This window comes from Erythrolamprus reginae, chromosome 2 (genome assembly GCF_031021105.1).
Source record: "Erythrolamprus reginae isolate rEryReg1 chromosome 2, rEryReg1.hap1, whole genome shotgun sequence".
Classification (NCBI taxonomy): Eukaryota; Metazoa; Chordata; class Lepidosauria; order Squamata; family Dipsadidae; genus Erythrolamprus; species Erythrolamprus reginae.
The window spans coordinates 226177733-226199686 of record NC_091951.1 but is presented as its reverse complement, the minus strand read 5'-3'; the positions used below and the strand labels follow the sequence as shown (position 1 = coordinate 226199686).

The 21954-nt window shown below is 39.9% G+C and overlaps 1 protein-coding gene across 1 annotated transcript; it reads left to right on the top strand.

Moving 5' to 3' along the window:
- Positions 1 to 4511: 4511 nt before the first annotated feature.
- LOC139158836 (C-type lectin domain family 5 member A-like) lies at positions 4512 to 21577 on the top strand. The gene is made up of 7 exons (XM_070736177.1): positions 4512 to 4589; positions 5946 to 6034; positions 8032 to 8088; positions 12347 to 12403; positions 16772 to 16920; positions 18862 to 18971; positions 21373 to 21577. The coding sequence occupies exons 2-7, from the start codon at positions 5956 to 5958 to the stop codon at positions 21485 to 21487; spliced, it is 567 nt and encodes a 188-aa protein (XP_070592278.1). The 5' UTR covers positions 4512 to 4589; positions 5946 to 5955; the 3' UTR covers positions 21488 to 21577.
- Positions 21578 to 21954: the final 377 nt, after the last annotated feature.

Genomic DNA, 21954 nt, shown 5'->3' with positions numbered 1-21954 from the left:
AGAATCTATTGCTTTTTTTTTGGTTTAAGGAAAAAATGAGAAAAACTGTTTTTAGAGACTAGAACCTTATATAGATTTTTTCAGTGGTGAAATACTCTGGTTCTGTGAGTGTGGGTTGGTGGGCGTGGCAAGGGAAGGATATTGCAAAAATTACCATTTCCTCCCTATGCCTGGGGGAAGGATATTGCAAAATTTCCATTCCCACACACTCTGGCTCTGGGGTCAGCCAGGGATAGTATTTGCTTCAATCTACTCAAATTTTCCTCTACTCGTCCTCCAGAACCTGCTGGATTTCAACCCTGGATTTTTTGTTGAGAGGAAAAAAAAGGCTGAAGTGATGATGTCAGCATTTTGGGATTTAAAAAGGCAAAGATGATGAGGGGAAATTAACCCTGCTGTTCTGTTCGGGTCGTATGTGACCCGAAGCCAAGTTTGAGTCCCTGTAAAAGATTTTCCCTGCATATCTGAAACTTGAAATTTCATGACTTTTCATCATTTCAGGGGTTCTCTCTATGATAATTTTTTTTGGGGGGTGGGGGGTTTCTTTCTTGCTGAAAACAAAAAAGTCACACTTGTTATGTTCCCGGGTCACCCTGACCTGGACCGAAAACTCTTCATTTGAAGTGCTTATGTTTGGTCAATTTGAATACTTTTTTTCACTTGGAAAGTAGTCTGAACATTTCTGCACACAATGATATGAAAATTGAAATGAAAAAAGTAAATCTTATTGGTTTATTTTGCTGATAGAATGCATGCCCCCCCATTTTTGTGAAATATTTTTCAATTTATGGATAGTTTTGCTTGCAAAATGTGTTCAATTTTACTAAAGTTGGTGTGGGATTGGTAGTTTGAACATTTCTGAATATAATAAAAATATAAATGAACTGAAATAAATGTTTCTTATTGGTTGTTTACAATCATAAATAAGCCCCCCCCCCCTTGGCTGCTTGCAAACATTTTCACTTTATATTTACGCAGGCTTCAAATCTGAAATATTTTTAATATCTTAGGCATTCATTTACTCATTTTAACATGCCTGATCATCATAAAAATATTTGTGGGGGTGAGGGGAAAAAATTTTTCTGGGCAAAAAAAAAATCACGTTGACTCTGTTTCAGGTCATATAGACCCGGACCAAAATGATTTTTTTTAGGTACTTGAATTTGGTCTTTTTGAAAACTTTTTCCACTGGAAAACTAGTTTGAACATTTATGAACATAATGATATGAAAATTGAACTGAAAAAATTGAGGCTTATATTTTTATTTTGATCAAAAAGCCCCTCCCCCATGCTTTCTGAATTTTTTGTCAATTTATATTTTTTTAGGCTACAAATCTCTAAGGAATATTCCCCCCAAAAGTTTTGATATACTAAATTGAACAATCCTAAACATAAGAAAAATAGAAATGAACTGAAAAAAATGATTCTTATTGGTTTATTTTTGAATATAAACAATATTGTCTTATACAGTAATACCCCGGTTATTGCGTCCCCAACCATTGCGAACAGTGTAATTTGCGATTTTTGAACCCGGAAGTCAAAACACCATCTACGCATGCGTGCCCTTTTTTCTATGGGCACGCATGCGTAGATGGCGCCCGGCAGATCAGCTGCTGGGCGGCTTCCCTGGGTCTTCCCCCTCTTGCTGGCGGGAGGGCGAGCAGCGGGCATCAGCAAGGAGTTTCCCCACCGCCCACGCAAACTCCTCGCTGCCGCCTGCCCTTCGCCCGCCCACACCGTTCATTCTCGTCGCTTTGGAGCTGAGTCCTGAAGCGAATTCGCTTCAGGACTCAGCTCGAAAGCGGCGAGAGCGAGCGCGGACAAGCCGTTCGCTGGCGCTAGCTCTCGCCGCTTTGGAGCTGAGTCCTGAAGCGAATTCGCTTCAGGACTCAGCTCGAAAGCGGCGAGAGCGAGCGCGGACAAGCCGTTCGCTGGCGCTAGCTCTCGCCGCTTTGGAGCTGAGTCCTGAAGCGAATTCGCTTCAGGACTCAGCTCAAAAGCGGCGAGAGCGAGCGCGGACAAGCCGTTCGCTGGCGCTAGCTCTCGCCGCTTTGGAGCTGAGTCCTGAAGCAAATTCGCTTCAGGACTCAGCTCGAAAGCGGCGAGAGCGAGCGCGGACAAGCCGTTCGCTGGCGCTAGCTCTCGCCGCTTTGGAGCTGAGTCCTGAAGCGAATTCGCTTCAGGACTCAGCTCCAAAGCGGCGAGAGCGAGTGCCAGCGAACGGCTTGTCCGCCGCCTGCCTGCCCGCTAGCGAGGAGCCGAAGATTGGGGGCGGCGCGGCTGTTTTAAAACGTCGCCACCGGCATGGGGGGCTTGCCAGCACCCCCCGGACCCCCAACCCGGGTTTGGGGGGCTGCTAGGAAGCCCCCCATGCCGGCGGCGATGTTTTAAAACAGCCGCGCCGCCCCCAATCTTCGGCTCCTCGCTAGCGCTGCGGAAGTTAAAAACACCATCTGCACATGCGCAGATGGTGTTTTTACTTCCGCAGCGCTACTTCGCGAAAACCCGCTCGTTGCGGGGGGTCCTGGAACGGAACCCTCGCAACGAGCGGGGGATCACTGTACTCGAGTATAAGCCTACTCGAGTATAAGCCTATTTGAGTATAAGCATGGGGGCCCATTTATGAGCAAAATAAACCAATAAGGATCATTTTTTTTCAGTTCAATTTTCATATCATTATGTTCAGAAATGTTCAAGCTACCAATCCCACACCAACTTTAGTAAAATAGAATGCATTTTGCAGGCAAAATTATCAATAAACCTAAAAGAAATTCACAAAAATGGGGGGGAGGCACATTTATGTGCAAAATAAACCAATAAGGATTAATTTTTTCAGTTCAATTTTCATTCCATTGTGTGCAGAAATGTTCAAACTTGTTTCCAGGTGAAAAAAACTTTCAAAAAGACCAAATAGAAGTACCTAAAAAGATCAATTTGCAGTCCGGGTCAAATAGACCTGGGGACATAACATTAGGGAGTTTTTTCGAACAGAACAGCAACAGTAGTGGATAAAAAGGTGTTGATTTCAGGATTGTGGCTGGTTGGTGGTGAGAATAGATTATGTCTTGCTCAGATAGTGGGAGATGAGAAAACTATAAAAGGCAACAGGGAGATATTTAAATTATCCAGCTTTGGACTAAAACTAGATTTGAAAATTACATATTTTCAGATGTCCTACAACACCCAGAAGCCACAACAACCCTGTCCTCAGATTTGCCACTCCTGATATATATAAATTAGCTTTTCTTATAGGATACTTTTACCCAGCTTTAAATAGCTATAAAATATCCCCAAAGTCGAGTGTGTCATCTAGAACTTCTCCAAAAATTGCTGATAAATTCATAATTATGTAATTTATTATGTAATTTATGACTACATGGAAATTGTATGAACTCTAACTCTGATTTCATTTCAATTTAATAAATAAAATATAACGCAATCCCAAATTTATTTTTATTGTTAGCTTTTATGCATGGAATGTCATTTTAAGGATTAGTGTAGTCCACAACCTAAAACATATTGTGGTTTCCGGATATTTATGCTCAGCACTTCTACAACTTACAGCTCTTTAAGGACACAGTTCTGGGTCTGACAACAAATTTGGGCAGTGTCAATTGGAGAATGCCTAATAAACTACTGTATCTAAAAGTGTTTTCATAGTTCTAATCCAAAACTATTCAAGCCATCAATATCCAAACCTTATCCAAACTAGTGTTATAATATAATATAATATAATATAATATAATATAATATAATATAATATAATATAATATAATATAATATACAATACAATACAATACAATACAATATAATATAATATAATACAATATAATATAATATAATACAATATAATACAATACAATACAATATAATACAATATAATACAATATAATACAATATAATATAATATAATATAATTCTTTATTGACCAAGTGTGATTGGACACACAAGGAATTTGTCATTGGTGTATATTCTCAGTGTACATAAAAGAAAAGATACATTTGTCAAGAATCATGAAGTACAACAATGATTGTCGTAGGGTACAAATAAGCAATTAGGAAACAATCAATATTAATATAATCGTAAGGATAGAAGTAAGAAGTTACAGTCATACAGTCATAAGTGGGAGGAGATGGGTGATAGGAACAATGAGAAGACCAATAGTAATAGTAATGCAGCCTTAGTGAATAGTTTGGCAGTGGTGATGGAATTATTTGTTTAGCAGGGTAATGATGTTCTTGTGTCTAAGTGTCTTGGTGTGCAGTGTTCTATAGCATTGTTTTGAGGATAGGAGTTGGAACAATTTATGTCCAGTATGCAAGGGGTCAGTAAATATTTTCACAACCCTCTTCAGGAGGAAGGCTTAAAAAAAAGGAAGTATGTCATAATTGAGGCAGCCACGTGAATGGTCTATCACCAACATCTTGACACAAAGGGAGAAGTGGCATAATTTCTTAGGTTTAACAGTTGCTTAGCTAGAAGGAGAGTTCATATTTCTAAAAGGGATGTAAATGTTCAGACAGTCACTTATCACCTGCTGAAGAATTATACTGGAGCACTTTCTCATCTTTGCAGAATCCTCCTGATAAGTAAAATTTCCATTTTTTCTGTTTTTCTTTTCTTTTCTAAAATTCAAGTGTGTTTATACATTCCATCAAATAACAGACTGCTAATTTAAAAACCCAATAATATTACATGATCTGGAAATGCTTCAAGATAAGGGTTAAAACCTGTTTCAGAGATCTGTTTTGGTTTGGGGCTGAATTTCAACTCTGAAATGCTTGATGCTTCCACTTTAGCTCAAGCCATGGACTAGAATGTTAGAAATGAATAACTACTTAAAAATTTTTTTTTTAAAGACTCTCATCCAAAATACATATGTAACAATAAATTTACATACACACTGTTGTAAGATTTGAGCCTGAGGAAATTGTTTGGAGTCTCAAAAGTGAATGGAGCTTTGGTCTTTCCACATAAAACCCACTCCTACTTGTTCATGGCTAGCCTAGGGTGTTATGTGGAAGTAAATTGGTTGGGAATTAAAAATCCCACCCAAAAGTAGGCAATCTGCTAGCCCTGTAAACAGTTTATGTTATTTTTGGGGCACAGGACAGGCTCTTTTAATAAAGGTATTGCATAAAATTGGGGATTATTAGGGATTAGGAAGGCAGCGACATACCAGAAAGAGACGATGTCACAACATTTCCATTCTATTGCCGAGAAACCTACATAGATGCAGACTTCCTCAAAGAGTTTCATCAAGGATACCTTTTCTTTTACAGTAATTTTAAAATAAAAACAAACTAGATTATATCTTTCCCTGAGAAGAATTTGTTAGTAGAAGCTTTCTTCCATCTATTTTTATACTTTACTAGCTAAGCAGGAAAGAAGATGCTCAAACCCTGTCATTCAACACATTTGGGTCTATATAATACATTAAATCAGTGCCTATTTTAACTAGAATTTGCCACACACAGAGCTGTAATTCTGGATTTTTAAAAATAACATAGATTGCTATGTTATATTAGGACAAATACTAAATACTGTAAAAGAGATGCGGTCTCTTTAATATTGTGGTCTCTAATCCATTTATGAATTGAGACTTTCTGAACCAAGAATTGTCTGGATGTGTTCTGGATTTTACATATGTGGAAACTTCAACAAAGCCTGTTTCAGAAGAAGCAATGAGTTAATCTCTCTCTTTCTTGCATGATCTTACAATGACACTTTGAGAGGTATACAAAAAGAATTTTAAAAAACCCTTTAATAAAGCAGTCAGCCAGCAATAAAGCCATCCACTCTAAAGCAATATACAAAAATGGGGGAATGAATTAATTTATTTGTCATTCAATTTGTCATGTCTATTGATTGATAAATTGTAAGTATTGTATAGAGAATTATCCTGCTAATGGAGGATTCATTGAATTGCTACTGAACTCTTTCAGATTAACCAGAATGAATTGGCAGCAAGTAGCCCCTGGAGTCATCCTTTTATTGGTCAAACTCACAGGGACATCTCTATTTTTTGTTTTTTGTGAGTATTTCTTCCTCTCTTGTATATATACTGTAAAGGGTATGGGGTTTTGAAATATGAATATATATTATTCTCTCTGTTTGTGTGTGTGTGTGTGTGTGTGTGTATGCATTGTCTATGTGTGTGTGTATGTATGTATGTACACACACACACACGCACACACACATGGGGGATTTGAGACACCTTTCCCCCAGCCTTATTATAATGTATGTTTGGTATGTATGTGCTGTTTGGTTTTTAATTATGGTAGGGATTTTAGTTTTTTTCTTAATATTAGATTTGTGCCTGTATAATATTGTTTTTTATCGTTTGTTGTGAGCTGCCCTGAGTCTTCGGAGAGGGGCGGCATACAAATCTAATAAATTATTATTATTATTATTATTATTATTATTATTATTATTATTATTATTATTCTGTTTCCCCCCAAATAAAATATCCCGATAATAAGTCCAATCGGGCTTTTGAGTATCCTGGCAATATAGCCAAGCGCTTATAACTCTTCCCCAATACAAGCTGAGAGGAGGGGAACTTGTGGTTAAAGCTACTGTCTTACAGGCAGACTCCTCAAGTTCAAATTCCGATAAGGGTATGGCTACCTGATGAGAGCAAAATAGCTTGAAAAAGATCTATAGTAGTCTCCCTTCCTTTTCATTATCAGCAAAAATATGTTACACACACACACACACACACACACACACTATATATATATACACATATACATATACATACATACACAGACATGCAGACAGACAATATAAGCGTATGTATATGTATATGTATATGTATATGTATATGTATATGTATATGTATATGTATATGTATATGTATCCAGTGAAGGGCTACCAAAATGTTTACTACCACACTGTGGGCATGGCTTATATAGGACCCCCTGCAATTTCTTTCAACATCTTTCAGTGCAAATTGGGTGCCCTGGGGTGGAGCTCCATTTTTGCTACCCCACTGTGTTCCCCTCCGTCCGGGCAGTAGCCGACCCCTATATGTACAGTATATGCATATGTATATCAGAGGTAGGTTTCAGCAGGTTCTGACCAGAAAGTTCTGGAGTACTGGTAGTGGAAACTTTGGGTAGTTCGGAGAACCGGTAAATATCACCTCTGACTGATCCTGCTCCCATCTATTCTCTGCCTCCCAAGTCCCAGTTGATTGGGAGGAAATGGGGATTTTTGCAGTATCCTTCTCCCTGCTACATCCACCAAGCTATGCCCAACAAGCTCAGTAGTAAACTACTAGTAGTAATAAACGTTTATTTAGTAGTAAACTACTACTAGTAATAAATGTTCTGGAGATTCGACTGGCTACTGCTTTTTTATCTATAATTATATCTGGAATTTGCATTTTTAGGACAAATACACACAAACACACAAACATATAAACATACACAGACAGACAGTATAAGCATGTGTATATGCATATATATGTATGTGTGTATGTATACATATGTGTGTGTGTGTATGTATGAAAAAGTAAAGCCATAATGTACAATATATACATTATCTCTTCTGTTATATTTATTTTTTATTGCTTTTATTGTAGTATTTTTGTCATGAGATTTGGGTAGCATTAATTAAATTATTATTATTGAAATGTTTTGAGTTTACATATTGTATTATGCCTCAATACATAAAGATACAAATAACCCTTATTGTTTGCAGCTGTTATTGTTTTTGACTTTTCAAAGAAGTGTTTTATAGTGTGGCTGTCATTCCACAGAGTGCTTTTTTATAGTATACTTTATTATTCCATTGACAACGAGGCAGATTAACAGATAGACTGATACGGAGAGACAGAATTTTCTCTAGGGAAAAGTTGAGATTTAAACTAAGGACTTGACTTATTTTTCCTTTGAACCTGTTTCAGTTCCCTCCACTGACAAAGAATAACAATGACAAAACGATTGCTTTTGCTTGCTATTTTGTTTTAGCAGAAGTACTGAGGAATTTTTATCAGCTGCTATTTAAAAATATTCTCCTTTTTAGTTCCACAGATCTTTCCCAAGGGAAACATCACTTTTATCTCTAAAGAAAATTCTACAGGTAACTCTACATAATAATCCAGAAATTTTTGAGACTAGGAAATAACTGGATAGAAGATAAATGTACTTTGATTTCTGTTGGAACCCCCCCCCCCCAAACAACTGTATTATGTGGCATTCACTGGGGAAAATTCTTGAAGGTTGAAACTCCCTTTTTATCCATCAAAGAAGAGAAGTTTTCGACAAAAAAGCATTCCCCCCCTTTGAATAGATGGGGATTAAGTAGAATTAAGTAAATCTCATCCAGCTGTCTCCAACATTTTGCAGCATTAGCCAACCTGCCTTGGTAACCAGAGGCAAAGTTATTCTCAACTGCTATATGCATTATTGGAAACAGTTGCAAGTTGATGAGTAGTGATGGGCGAACCGAACCTGCACAATTCGGGTCTGTACCAAATTTTGCGGTGTTCGGTATGCTGAACCTGAAATTTTTTCAAACTTTGGGCAAAGTTCGGGGTCGTGTTCAGCGTTTGGAGCTTTGACGTCACCGGCAGGTTGCTAAGGACGCCAAGGTGATCACTTCCTGGATTCCATGGAAGTGATCACCTTGGCATCCTTAGCAACCTGCCGGTGACGTCAAAGCTCCACCCCCGGAATCTCTTCGTGGGAGGGACTCCCCGTTCAGGTTCAGTTCGGGTTTGGCCGAATTTTGCGTAAAGTTCGTCCAAACCTGCCGAACCCAAACACTGTTGGGTTCGCCCATCACTATTGATGAGTAATAAGTTGGTTCAAAAGATGTTTGACTGATAGCTTTAACTGACCAACCATACAAGCATGAATTCCATCAACTCTTTCCATTTGACTGCCCCTGACTTCCAGATGCTGTCACACATCATCTTCAACCAGCAAATGGGTGGTGCCCTCCCTGTATGACTTAATGCATGGAGGAGGTGTCAATATTTTACAAACAGCAGGTTCAGATTCTTATGTCCATCCTACTCATTGGATCCAAGTGAGGTGCAGTGTGTGCTTATTACTTTGCCTGACTGTGCATTAAGGGGATTGGCTGAGAAATGAGAGATCCCTGTTATGAACAATCTCATCTCTTCCTATGATACAGGCTGAGGAACATGTAGATCCTGCTTCATGCTACGATGCTAGATGTTACTTTAGATGAAGGGGATGTGGCCTTGAACTCTTTATAGAGAGCATGAGGCTGTATTAAAAACCTCAGCAGTGACTCCATGCTTACAGAGAGTGGGACTAAATATAAAATTCAACCCATCATAGATACGTCATAGATAGTCTTCTGCTGTATTGTTCACAAAGTGCTTCTACAGCATATAGAGTAAACTGGTTCTTATTAAGCCAGGAAGAATTAGGCTGCATGGTGACAACACCAAATAGACAGCCACAAAACCCAATTCTGGCACAGGATTCTTATTGATTGCCTCCTGGGGAAAGCTTTTGCCTAGGAATTTGAAAATCAAAGAGTTACCGTACCTTTTGGAGTTTGTGATGAGATCATCATTCATTCCTTCTACTGATTTCAGGGTGCTTTTAAAAATAAAAAACCCTCTCAAAATGCTAGAAATGCAACACAATTTAGATACATATGAGGCTTGGTGTGGGTGTGGTGTGGCTTGGTGGCCATGGCTTGGTGGGTGTAGCAGGGGAAGAATACTGCAAAATTTCCATTCCCTCCCTACTCCAGGGGAAGGTTATTGCGAAATCCCCATTCCCCCCCCCCCGATCAGCTGGGACTCGGGAGGCAGAGAATAGATGGGGGCGGAGCCAATCAGAAGTGGAATCTACCAGTTCTCCGAACTCCTAAATATTTCTGCTACCAGGTTTCCAGAACTGTTCAGAACCTTCTGAATTCCACCTCTGAAGTGAGGTGGTCATGCTGCAAACCTCAACAACACTGGAAATTAATTCATGGAATAAATTCTGAAATTTCAACATAAAGTCCTTTTAAATTAAACTTTACCAAACCATATATTCCTTCAAAATGTACTGAATTATAAATGATAACAGCTTCTAAGTTTGTATGCTTTTTATTGGGAAACACCTCTGATCAACTCAGTGGAAGAATAATAAGTTAAATTGTGCGTATGTGTTTCAATGCCAAGAATAATTTTGTAACTAAAAAATAGATTTGGTATACACTTCAATCTAACTTGAAAATCATTTCTGGATTATATTTCTATATGTGCTATCATACCACATTCTAAATTTGGGTTCCAGTGTGTATAATTTAATATGCCGGCCAAATCATTTTTCCATTCAACTAGAAATTGGATATGAAATGTCTTAGAATAGTGATAGTGAACCTATGGCACAGGTGCCACAGATAGCACATGGAGCCATATCTGTGGGCACTCGAGGTGTTGCCGTATGGCAGCTCCAGTGTGCTTGGGCGCACCGGTAAAGCTGTTTTTTTGCCTTCTTTTTGGCCGTTTTCGCTCTTCCCAAGCTTTAGGAAAGCTTCCTGAACCCTGGTGAAAAACAGCCCAACGGGCCTACTGGAAGTCTGGAGGTTTCAGTGAGGCCTATGCACATGCAAGGAGGGCAGTTGTGCGCATGTGCAGGGGGATTGTATGCATGTATGAGGGGAGAGCATTGCATTATGGGTGTGCACATGCACACTTTATTTATTTATTTATTATTTAGATTTGTATGCCGCCCCTCTCCGCAGACTCGGGGCGGCTCACAGCAAAATAAAACAATTCATCACAAATCTAAATTGTAGTTTAAAATATTTAAAAACCCCATTTACTAAACAAACATACATACAAACATACCATTCATAAATTGTATATGCCCGGGGGAGATGTCTCAGTTCCCCCATGCCTGACGACAAAGGTGGGTTTTAAGGAGCTTACGGAAGGCAAGGAGAGTAGGGGCAGTTCTAATTTCTGGGGGGAGTTGGTTCCAGAGGGTCGGGGCTGCCACAGAGAAGGCTCTTCCCCTGGGGCCCGCCAACCGACATTGTTTAGTTGATGGGACCCGGAGAAGGCCCACTCTGTGGGACCTAATCGGTCGCTGGGATTCGTGCGGCAGAAGGCGGTCTCAGAGATATTCTGGTCCAATGCCATGAAGGGCTTTAAAGGTCATAACCAACACTTTGAATTGTGACCGGAAATTGATCGGCAACCAATGCACACTATTGCATGAATGCACACTCTTTTGGCACCTGAGCCAAAAAAGGTTCGCCATCACTGTCTTAGAATACTATAAGTCGGTGATGATGAACCTTTTTTTCCTCAGGTGCCAAAAGAGCACGGGTGTGCACTATCGTGCATGCGTGGTGCCCATACCCATAATTCAATGCCTGAGGAGGGCAAAAACAGCTTCTACTGTTCCCTGGAGGCCCTCTAGAGGCCATAAACTGCCAATTTCTCAACTTCTGGTGGACCCAGTAGGCTCATGTTTCACCCTCCCCAGGTTCTAAAGGTTTCCCTGGGGCTGGGGGAGGGTAAAAACACTCTCACCACCCCCCTGGAGGCTCTCTGGAAGCCAAAAATGCCCTCCCAGAACCTCTGTGTGAGCCAAAAATTAGCTGGCTGGCACCAACATGCATGTTGGAGCTGATCTGGGACAACAGTTTGCATGCCAGCAGATTTGGCTCCGTGTGCCACCTGTGGCACCGATGCCCTAGGTTCGCAATCACTGCTCTAAGTTGTTAGTGGTGTGTTACAGTATATTAACCCTTATGATAGTTTAGATTTGTCAGTTAGTTGAGATCTGATAGTCAGCTGCCGATATTATGTTGCTTACATTGTTTCACTCCCCCCCTGTTCTTTTGCTTCCCCCCCTCAATATCCTAGTGATGATACAAAAGAAATTAAAAAATAAATATGTAAAAATCTCTTTACTGGTTGACTTTCTGAGCATAGGTGTGGGTGTTTTCTCTCCAGGTCCTTGTATAATGTTGCTATAGTCCAGTGTTTCCCAACCTTGGCCACTTGAAGGTATCTGGACTTCAACTCCCAGAATTCCCCAGCCAGCAAATGCTGGCTGGGGAATTCTGGGAGTTCAAGTCCAGATATCTTCAAGTGGCCAAGATTGGGAAACACTGCTATAGTCAATAGTTTATGTTTTTGCAAAATTATGCTTGAGTTTGTTGCGTCTACCTGTTTGACACAGTTATTTTTTTAATGTCAAAAGAAGACTAGTTTTGCTGGGGAAAGATGTATATATGATTTAGGATTGTTTTTTTTTTTTAAAAATTGGGTACCACTGAGTATTGATAATGTGAATTCAATGTACATTTAGGATGTAAATGATGGATGCCATTTTTTTCTTTTGTTTCCCAGTGTGGCCCTCTTCTCCTGAGCTGACCACTTTCCCTTCTGACTTGCTTCCTGCTACAGGTAGAAAATGAAATTATTATTTTCCGTCCATATCTGATTGGGGACGATTGGAAAGGGAATGGGGAAATTGGTAACTCTGTTAGTGAAACTTTGAATATCAGTTTAGAGGAAAATATAAACCGTATATACGCGAGTATAAGTTGGGTTTTCAGCCCCAAAAATGTGCTGAAAAATCCGACCTAGACTTATACTCGAGTCACTGATGGCGCTTGGGTGCTGCAATGGCCTGAGCGCTAGCAGCAGGGGTAGGCTGGACCCACGAGGGCATGGAACCGTTCTGCAGCTTCAGCTGACCGGCGGCAGTCACTTCCACGATTACCGGTCTTGGTTCTCCTTTTTTCCCTTCCTGCTGCTGCATCTGCACTCCTTACTTTTTCCCTGTTTCCTCCTTCCTGGCCTCTGCGAGCTTCCCCCTCTCTTTCCTGGCTCCCCTCCAGTCTCACGTGACCACCTCCCGAGGCCAGGAAGGAGGAGAGGATAAAAGCGAGGAGCACGCAGACAGCGAAAGCAGCAGGGGAAAAAAGGAGAGCCCAACCGTGCTGCACCAAAGTGGTGCATGTGACCATGAAGCCCCCACCACCAGCTCCGGTAATTTTCTTTTGGAAGGATTCCTTGCTGCAAGAAAATTACCGGAGAGGGCAGTAATTGAAAGAAAGTTGAGGGACCCCCGTCCCATCAAGAAACGTCTTGGTGATGACATTCTGAGAGTTTTAGCCTCCCCACTCCGAAAACCCCGCTTCTCAGTGTCCTGCCGAGGCTGAGAGGAGAGCAATAAAGAAAAGGACTCTCGGCTTGGGGTTTTCTCCCTGCTGAAATGTTTCTCTTGCCACTAACAATTTGCACCGCCGCCGCCTCGCCCGCTGGCCCCAACGCCAGCTTTGTCCTCGACCGGCAGAAGAAGAAGAAAAAAACCACATCCTTTCCTGTCGCTCTCTTCCCTGCAAATCCAAAATTGAAATTAAAAGCCCTTCGTGTTCTCTTGCGTCTAAACAAAATTACCATGCGCTCCGCAAGCAAAAGGAGGTGGGGAATCCCACGAACGGATTCCGGGGGTGGGGCTTTAACATCACGGAGACTCCTTCCTCCCCGTTTTGGCTGGCCAGGAAGTAGTCGCCGTGACATCAAAGCCCTGCCCCTGGCTTATAATCGGGCCGACTTATACTCGAGTATATACGGGTAATCATTTTTATGATTGCCAGGTTTGACAACATAAATTGAGAGGTTTCTTTTATAACAGAGTGGAGAAAATAATTAACTCAAATCATTTTGTCTGAGGTATTAAAAATCCCAGATCAGTTGTTTTGCCCTCACATTTTTATTAAATTATCATATCTGTATCCCAGTTCCCTCTGGGCAATAAATACACGAGACTTAAAATTAGCTATATTTTATTACTACTTAATGTCTTTCAGTGGTGTTTGTCATACTGACTCAAATATGTCTGTGGAGTTTCTCAATCATCCAGGAAAGCCATGTCTTGGATGATTGAGAAACTCCACAGACATATTTGAGTCAGTATGAAAAACACCAGCGAAATGTTGCTTTTCAAAAGGCAACTGGACTTTCTTGTTTTTTCCCCCTTGAAAACATTTCGTTTCTCCTCCAAGAAGCTTCAGAACTGAAGAAGTTTGTATGAGAAGCTAAACGCTTCCAAAGAAAAGTCCGATTGCCTTTTGAAAAGCATCTTTTGGACACTGACCCAGCTAGGACTGCCATGCAATATATGGGCTCCAAAAGATCTAGGAAGACACACACATAGAAACATAGAAGACTGATGGCATAAAAAGACCTCATGGTCCATCTAGTCTGCCCTTATACTATTTCCTGTATTTTATCTTACAATGGATATATGTTTATCGCAGGCATGTTTAAATTCAGTTACTGTGGATTTACCAACCACGTCTGCTGGAAGTTTGTTCCAAGGATCTACTACTCTTTCAGTAAAATAATATTTTCTCACGTTGCTTTTGATCTTTCCACCAACTAACTTCAGATTGTGTCCCCTTGTTCTTTCGTTCACTTTCCTATTAAAAACACTTCCCTCCTGAACCTTATTTAACCCTTTAACATATTTAAATGTTTCTATCATGTCCCCCCTTTTCCTTCTGTCCTCCAGACTATACAGACTGAGTTCATTAAGTCTTTCCTGATACGTTTTATGCTTAAGACCTTCCACCATTCTTGTAGCCAGTCTTTGGACCCGTTCAATTTTGTCAATATCTTTTTATAGGTGAGGTCTGTAACACTTCCACCTTACAAGAAAACAGACCTTGAGCAGATCTTTAAACAACATAAGTCATGATTTACCTGTAACATTAGGCAAACGGTGAATAGCCAATTGTTCTGAAAAGGAATACTTCATTCATTCATTCATTCATTCATTCATTCATTCATTCATTCTATTTTTATGCCGCCCATCTCCCTATACTCAGGGCGGCTTACAACATGTTAGCAATAGCACTTTTTAAACAGAGCCAGCATATTGCCCCCACAATCTGAGTCCTCATTTTACCCACCTCGGAAGGATGGAAGGCTGAATCAACCTGGAGCCGGTGATGAGATTTGAACCGCTGACCTGCAGATCTTGCAGTCAGCTTCAGCAGTCTACCTGCTGCGCCACTTCAGCTCATTATATTTATGCATACTCTAGGTTCCTTACAATATTACAGTAAACTAAAAACAAAAAGAAAAGAAAAAAGAAAAGCTATTTTAGTTACAGCACAATTATGGTTGTGTTAAATATCTTTAATTGCAACTTTGACCCTGAGATTATATCCTGAAATGCAGGTATCTGAATTCAGACCAAGTCAACAGCACTCAAACCACAGTGTGACAAACCTGCACAATTCTAGAAATTCTAGTGACCTGTTTTGGGCTAGTGACATTTCAGCAGAAACTAAACCTGAAACACTTTGACATTTCTGGGTTCCAGATATTTCAGTCAAATATTGGGGTCCTGAACAAGCCTCTTGTGTTAGAAATATCTGGGTGGTCACTAGTTACTAAGAGAAAAGATGCAGAAATCTTTCCTCTGTTACTTTGCGATCATGTAGATTTTGGCACTTAAGCTCTGGTTACATTAGTTCTACCTGAAGTTAAAGTAACCTCTTGCCCTGCAGGATGCTTATTTTAATTGAAAGGAAGGCCAATGAGAATAGTCCTTGTCCCTTTTTGCATTCACTGAATGTCATGCAGGAGGAAAGGAAGAATCAGGTCAAGAAGCAGGAAGTAGCAGGGAAGCTACTGAATAATGGAGAACCAGATTTGGAATTCAGCAATTAGATCACTATCTTCCTCCAATATGCAAGAGAAAAACAGACTCACAGATGCTATAAAAAAGACCTTCTCAAGAAATAGTAATGTGCCTTTTAAATAAGACAAAAATGCTTGTACTGGTACCAGGAAATAACAATCAAATTCCCATGATAAAATTTGGATGGGACAAAAATTTCACTACTTAGACATTATTATTATTATTATTATTATTATTATTATTATTATTATTATGTCAATACAACTCAGCAAACGAGATCACTATGCTGGATTTCGTATTTCATCACCCGTCGGGCACTTCCCAAGCACCTAGGACTGCGTGATGTAGCGGCGAATTATGTTTGCCGATCCCAGTAAAGCGGCCTTTTGCAATTGACAGATGGAGATTTTGTCAATTCCGATGGTTTTCAAATGTCCACTGAGATCCTTTGGCACTGCGCCCAGCGTGCCAAGTACCACTGGGACCACTTTCACTGGCTTATGCCAGAGTCGTTGCAGCTCGATTTTTAGATCTTCATATTTCACTAATTTCTCTAGCGGCTTCTCCTCAATTCTGCTGTCTCCTGGGATTGCGATGTCGATGATCCATACTTTCTTTTTCTCCACGATCACAATGTCTGGTGTGTTATGCTTCAGAATTCGGTCAGTCGGAAGTCGGAAGTCCCACAGTAGTTTTGCTTGCTCATTTTCGACCACTTTTTTGGGCTTATGATCCCACCAGTCCTTTGCCCCTGGTAAATGGTAGTTCTGGCACAAGTTCCAGTGGATCATCTGTGCCACAGCATCGTGTCTATGCTTGTAGTCAGTCTGTGCGATCTTTTTGAAGCAGCTGAGAATGTGATCGATTGTTTCATCTGTTTCTTTACAGAGTCTGCACTTTGGATCGTCTGTTGATTTGTCAATTCTGGCTTTGACATATTATTATTATTATTATTATTATTATTATTATTATTATTATTATTATTTAGATTTGTATGCTGCCCCTCTCTGTAGACTCGGGGCAGCTCACATATGTTTTATCTTTCTGGAACTCCTGGAGCTGTAACTATTATTATCACTTTCAAAATCATTTATTCCTTGCGTCTTTTACTATAGGCAGAACTCCTTTGAAGCAACCAAGGTGGGAACGATTCAGAGGTCATGATTACTTGTTTTCTGAAGAGAAAGGTATGTGGATGATCAGCCACCATGATTGCGGAGAATGGAAATCAAACCTTGTGATCATCAACGACACAAAAGAACTGGTAAGTTTATGGTCACTTGGGAGGAAACCAGGGGTGAAATTCAATAGGTTCTGACAGGTTTGGGAGAACCGGTAGTGGAAATTTTGAGCAGTTTGGAGAACTGGCTGATACCACCTCTGCCTGGCCCCAGAATGAGGAGGGGATGGAGATTTTGCAGTATCTTTATTCCTTCCCCTACCATGCCCACCAAGCCACCCCTGAGGAAACCAACTTCCTCCTTGAAATGCTCTTATATCCCTTTAACCTTGGAAAAGAATCGTGTCACAATGCTCTGACAAAACTGATATAAGTTTAGGATTCCAAAGGAAGCTCATTTATCATAGTTTGAATATGGATTATAGGATGGAGTGTGGAATGCTGAGATGTCCACGTTAATCTGTGAAGAAGAGTTTACCATTTTGGATAGATTTAGTCATGAGTCAAAAATATAAATAAATCAAGAGTTATCAAGGGCGTGAAAGAAATAAATTTTGCCGCGAGGGCTATGGATGAGAGGAATAAGAGCAAGTACGGTATATCCCGAGGAATATATGATATACATCATTGGGTTCTCCAGTAGACATAGTTTTTACTTGTAAGGAAACTTTAGTTTTGAAGAGTACTATTTTATGTTTGATATGTACTGTTGATTGGGAAGTGAATGTCACACAATGCTAACTACTTAAGGTGCACTTTGAAATAGAGAAAGCTGAAGTATGAACATACTATTTTAGATGCAATTAAGGATTGTAACTTTGTTTTAAGCAAGAACTTCTTAGCATCTGTAAATATAACTGGTATGTTTAATTTACTTTTAAAGTGTCCTCATAATCTGGAAGGGACCCAGCCATTTTTCTATTTTGCAGTGAACTCTGAAAGGAATTTTTTTTTGCAAATTATTAGCATAAGTAACATCAACAATTTTTCAGCTTCCCATATTTATTTATTTTTATTATTTATTTTGTCCAATACACAATAATACACAATGAAGGTTATAGAGGATATAGTAGAGAAGAAATACAAGCTTTGGAGAGACTATAGGACAGGGGACAGAAGGCACTCTAGTGCGCTTATGTACACCCCTTACTGACCTCTTAGGAATCTGGAGAGGTCAATCGTGGATAGTCTAAGGGTAAAATGTTGGGGGTTAGGGGATGATATTACAGAGTCCAGTAATGAGTTCCACGCTTCGACAACCTGATTACTAAAGTCATATTTTTTACAGTCAAGTTTGGAGCGGTTAATATTAAGCTTGAATCTGTTGTGTGCTCTTGTGTTGTTGTGATTGAAGCTGAAGTAGTCTTTGACAGGCAGGGCCTTGCAGCATATGATCTTGTGGGCAATATTTAGATCATGTTTAAGGCATCGTAGTTCTAAGCTTTATTGGGTGACTCAAATCACAGTGTTTCTGGAAATGACATGTTTTTTCTGTTTCTGTTTCTCTGTCCCTGTCTATTGGTCTCCCTCCTTCCCTCCCTCCATCCCTCCATCCTTCCTTCCCTCCCTCTGTCCCTTCCCTTCCCTCCCCTCCCCTCCCCTTCCCTTCCCTTTCAAATCACCAGAATCTCCATAATCTTAAAGCAAAAGGCATCTGCACTAAGAAAGCAGCATTCCAGATTTACCAGATGGGGACACATGTCTGGCACATTGAAAACAGCATGAATTTTTAAAACATTATTTATGTTTGTTCTTCGCCTACCACCCTTAGTAAACAGCATACAGAACAGATTCTTTTATATGGCACTTGAAAAGCTACAGCTGAAAGTGAACAAGATTCCTGTAGCTTTATATAGTAATTCTGGGACTTTGACAGATGCATGTTCTATCATTTGCATCTGGTAATTTACTCAATTTACAACCTTCATCGGGGTGAAAAGCATAGGGAACTCACACTTCTGTTTGACACTACTTCAGGCTGCTTGTGATTTTCATAGTCCATATTTATTTTATTTTTCTCACCAGGAATTTGTCATTAACAAAACAGCAATGGGTAGTTATTTCATTGGACTCACCTATTCAGAATCAACAAGAAAATGGGAGTGGATTGATCGCAAAGAGCACAACATAAACCTGTATGTTTCATTTTTTCCCAACTTCTCTATTTTAAGGAGGGGTCTATTTTCCCCATATGCAATAATTTTATATGTTCTGCTTTAGTGGTAAGTTCTAAATGATTTTGCTAACCGTTCGTCCGCGCGCTCATTGCTTCTGTGCATGTGCAGAAGTGTCCCGGGTGAGTGAGCGGAGCCTCCCGCAACTGGCGCTAACGGTTCTGAGAACCGATCTGAACTGGGAACAACCCATCACTGTTCTGCTTCCTTTCATAGATTTAAAAACTTCCTTTTAAAATCTACATGAAAATATTGCAACTAGCTACTTAAAAATATATTTTCTCAAAGGTTTATATATTTACTTTTTTCCTTTCTTAAATGATAATGTCCACCCCATGTCCAGTCAACAAAGCAGTGGAAGTGATGTGCCGGTGTCTGGAGGATGTTGGGGTCTGGATGTGTGTCAACAGACTCAAACTCAACCCGGATAAGATGGAGTGGCTGTGGGTTTTGCCTCCCAAGGACAATTCCATCTGTCCATCCATAACCCTGGGGAGGGAATTATTGACCCTCTCAGAGAGGATGTGCAACTTGGGCATCCTCCTTGATCCACAGCTCACATGAGAGAACCATCTTTCAGCTGTGGCAAGGGGGGCGTATGCCCAGGTTCGCCTGGTGCATCAGTTGCGGCCCTATCTGGACCAGGATTCACTGCTCACAGTCACTCATGCCCTCATCACCTCGAGGTTTGACTACTGTAATGCTCTCTACATGGGGCTACCTTTGAAGAGTGTTCGGAAACTTCAGATCGTGCAGAATGCAGCTGTGAGAGCTATCATGGGCTTCCCCAGGTATGCCCATGTTACACCAACACTCTGCAGTCTGCATTGGTTGCCGATCAGTTTCCGGTCACAATTCAAAGTGTTGGTTATGACCTATAAAGCCCTTCATGGCATCGGACCAGAATATCTCCAGGGCCGCCTTCTGCCGCACGAATCCCAGCGACCGGTTAGGTCCCACAGAATTGGCCTTCCCCAGGTCCCGTCGACCAAACAATGTCATCTGGCAGGACCCAGGGGAAGAGCCTTCTCTGTGGCGGCCCCGACCCTCTGGAACCAGCTCCAGAGAACAGAACTGCCCCCACCCTCCTTGCCTTTCGTAAACTCCTTAAAACCCACCTCTGCCATCAGGCATGGGGGAATTGAGATATCTCCCCCGGGCCTATACAGTTTATGCATGGTATGTTTGTGTGTATGTTTGCTTTTAATAAGGGGTTTTAAGTGATTTTTAAATTATTAGATTTGTTGTACATTGTTTTATTGTTGTTGTGAGCCGGCCTGAGTCTGCGGAGAGGGGCGGCATACAAATCAAATCAACAAACAAAAAAACAAACATGTCCATAAAGTTGAGGAGGATGATTATTAAATGAATGCTAACTTACACATTAAGTAATGTGTGTTAAGAAAGCTCTGATTCAATCCTTTGAGAGCTAAGCAATATCTATTTGCCTTGAGAAAACTTGTGGAGTGTCTACTTCCTTCTTTGCTTTGTGTGTGTATGTGTGTGTATGCAGAGGAGAACAATTCATTTTCATTATAAAGGTGAATTTTTGAGGCAGCCAAATCCAGTTGTTATTTAATTAACGTTATTAGCCCAGAACAAATTGAAATGTTGATCACTATGGTTTCAAATGAGTTAAAGTTCTACAGGCATTTTTCTCCTTTTGATCCTATAATTGTTTGTCAATTCATTTAACTCCAAATAACTTCTTACTGTACTTCAGTTTGTCTTAGCTCCGACAGGCCGAAGGAGCTACCTAATTCTGCATTCTGGATACAATATTTTAATTCATTAGAATTAATTTCCAGTTTAATTTATAATCAGACCTTTATTTTCTTTTTGCCTTTAATAAGTCTGAACAACAACAACAAATAGTGAAAAAAGATCTTTTATTAAGGTTAGATTTCTATTCAGGTTTTTTGCCATTTTAAATCTGCCCTTTATAAAAGTTAATCTCCAATGTTGGTTTCTTCATGTATATCATATTTTTGCTACTGAAACTTACATATTTTATCTTTTTTCTTCCTCTCTATGTTCCTTCTCAAAGAATCAAAAATGAATGGCAACCATATAAATATCGTAGTTTTTCTAATGATAGTATTATAGGGAAGGAATATTTGAAGTCTCTTCTAAATTCTTAGTTACTTGCTAACTAATCACTTTTCTTAAATTTATCTAGTAACTCTTAATCTGGTTATAAAATCCTTGATAACTTCTTTCCATTGTTGTTTCCAGAAACATCTAAACTAACTACCTTGAACTGTAACATTACTATTTTTTATTTTGGGTCAGACACATGCTTTATGTTACTAGATTTATTGAACCAAATTCAGATTTTTAAAAATTGTTCTGTTGTTTACAGCTTTCCAATTAAACCAACAATGGATAAAGAATGTGCTGCTATTGTGGCAGGAGATGTGAGTCCAGTATCGTGTTATGATGAATACAACTGGATTTGTGAGAAGACCTATAGTTAATTGATTGAACAAAACCTCTGCAGGGCTGCCTAGGAGTGAAGACTGAATAAACAGCAAACTTTGTTGATTAATAAAATAGTTATATCCTTTCATGATCTCACTTCTTCATTTCTGATAAGCTACTATATGTATTATTGAATCAAGACCATCACAACATTTTATACTGTAAGTGGGGAGGAATGTATGGAAATACTTCTCAAACTGCAAGGATTTTGCAGCGAGGCCTTTTTACCTATATAGAAATCTTTGTACAATTGTGTGATTAGAGCATTATGAAGAGGCGAGATACTAATCAGTAGGAATCTAGAAAGTAATCTGAAAAAAGATACTGTATACGGCTCATACGGTATATGACTCTATTGTCCCTCTTTCTTTCCCAATAGCAGAATGAGATCTTGAGGGCCCAGATCAGGCACATGTTAACATATTTGCCTCATTGTCCCCTTTGGTGGCTGTTTCAGGATCCC

Coding starts and splice junctions, on each gene's coding strand:
- LOC139158836 (XM_070736177.1), top strand. CDS start 5,956: ATGAATTGGCAGCAAGTAGCCCCTGGAGTCATCCTTTTATTGGTCAAA. Junction 12,404..16,771: donor TGACTTGCTTCCTGCTACAG/GTAGAAAATGAA, acceptor CTTTTACTATAG/GCAGAACTCCTTTGAAGCAA. Junction 18,972..21,372: donor AAAGAGCACAACATAAACCT/GTATGTTTCATT, acceptor TGTTGTTTACAG/CTTTCCAATTAAACCAACAA.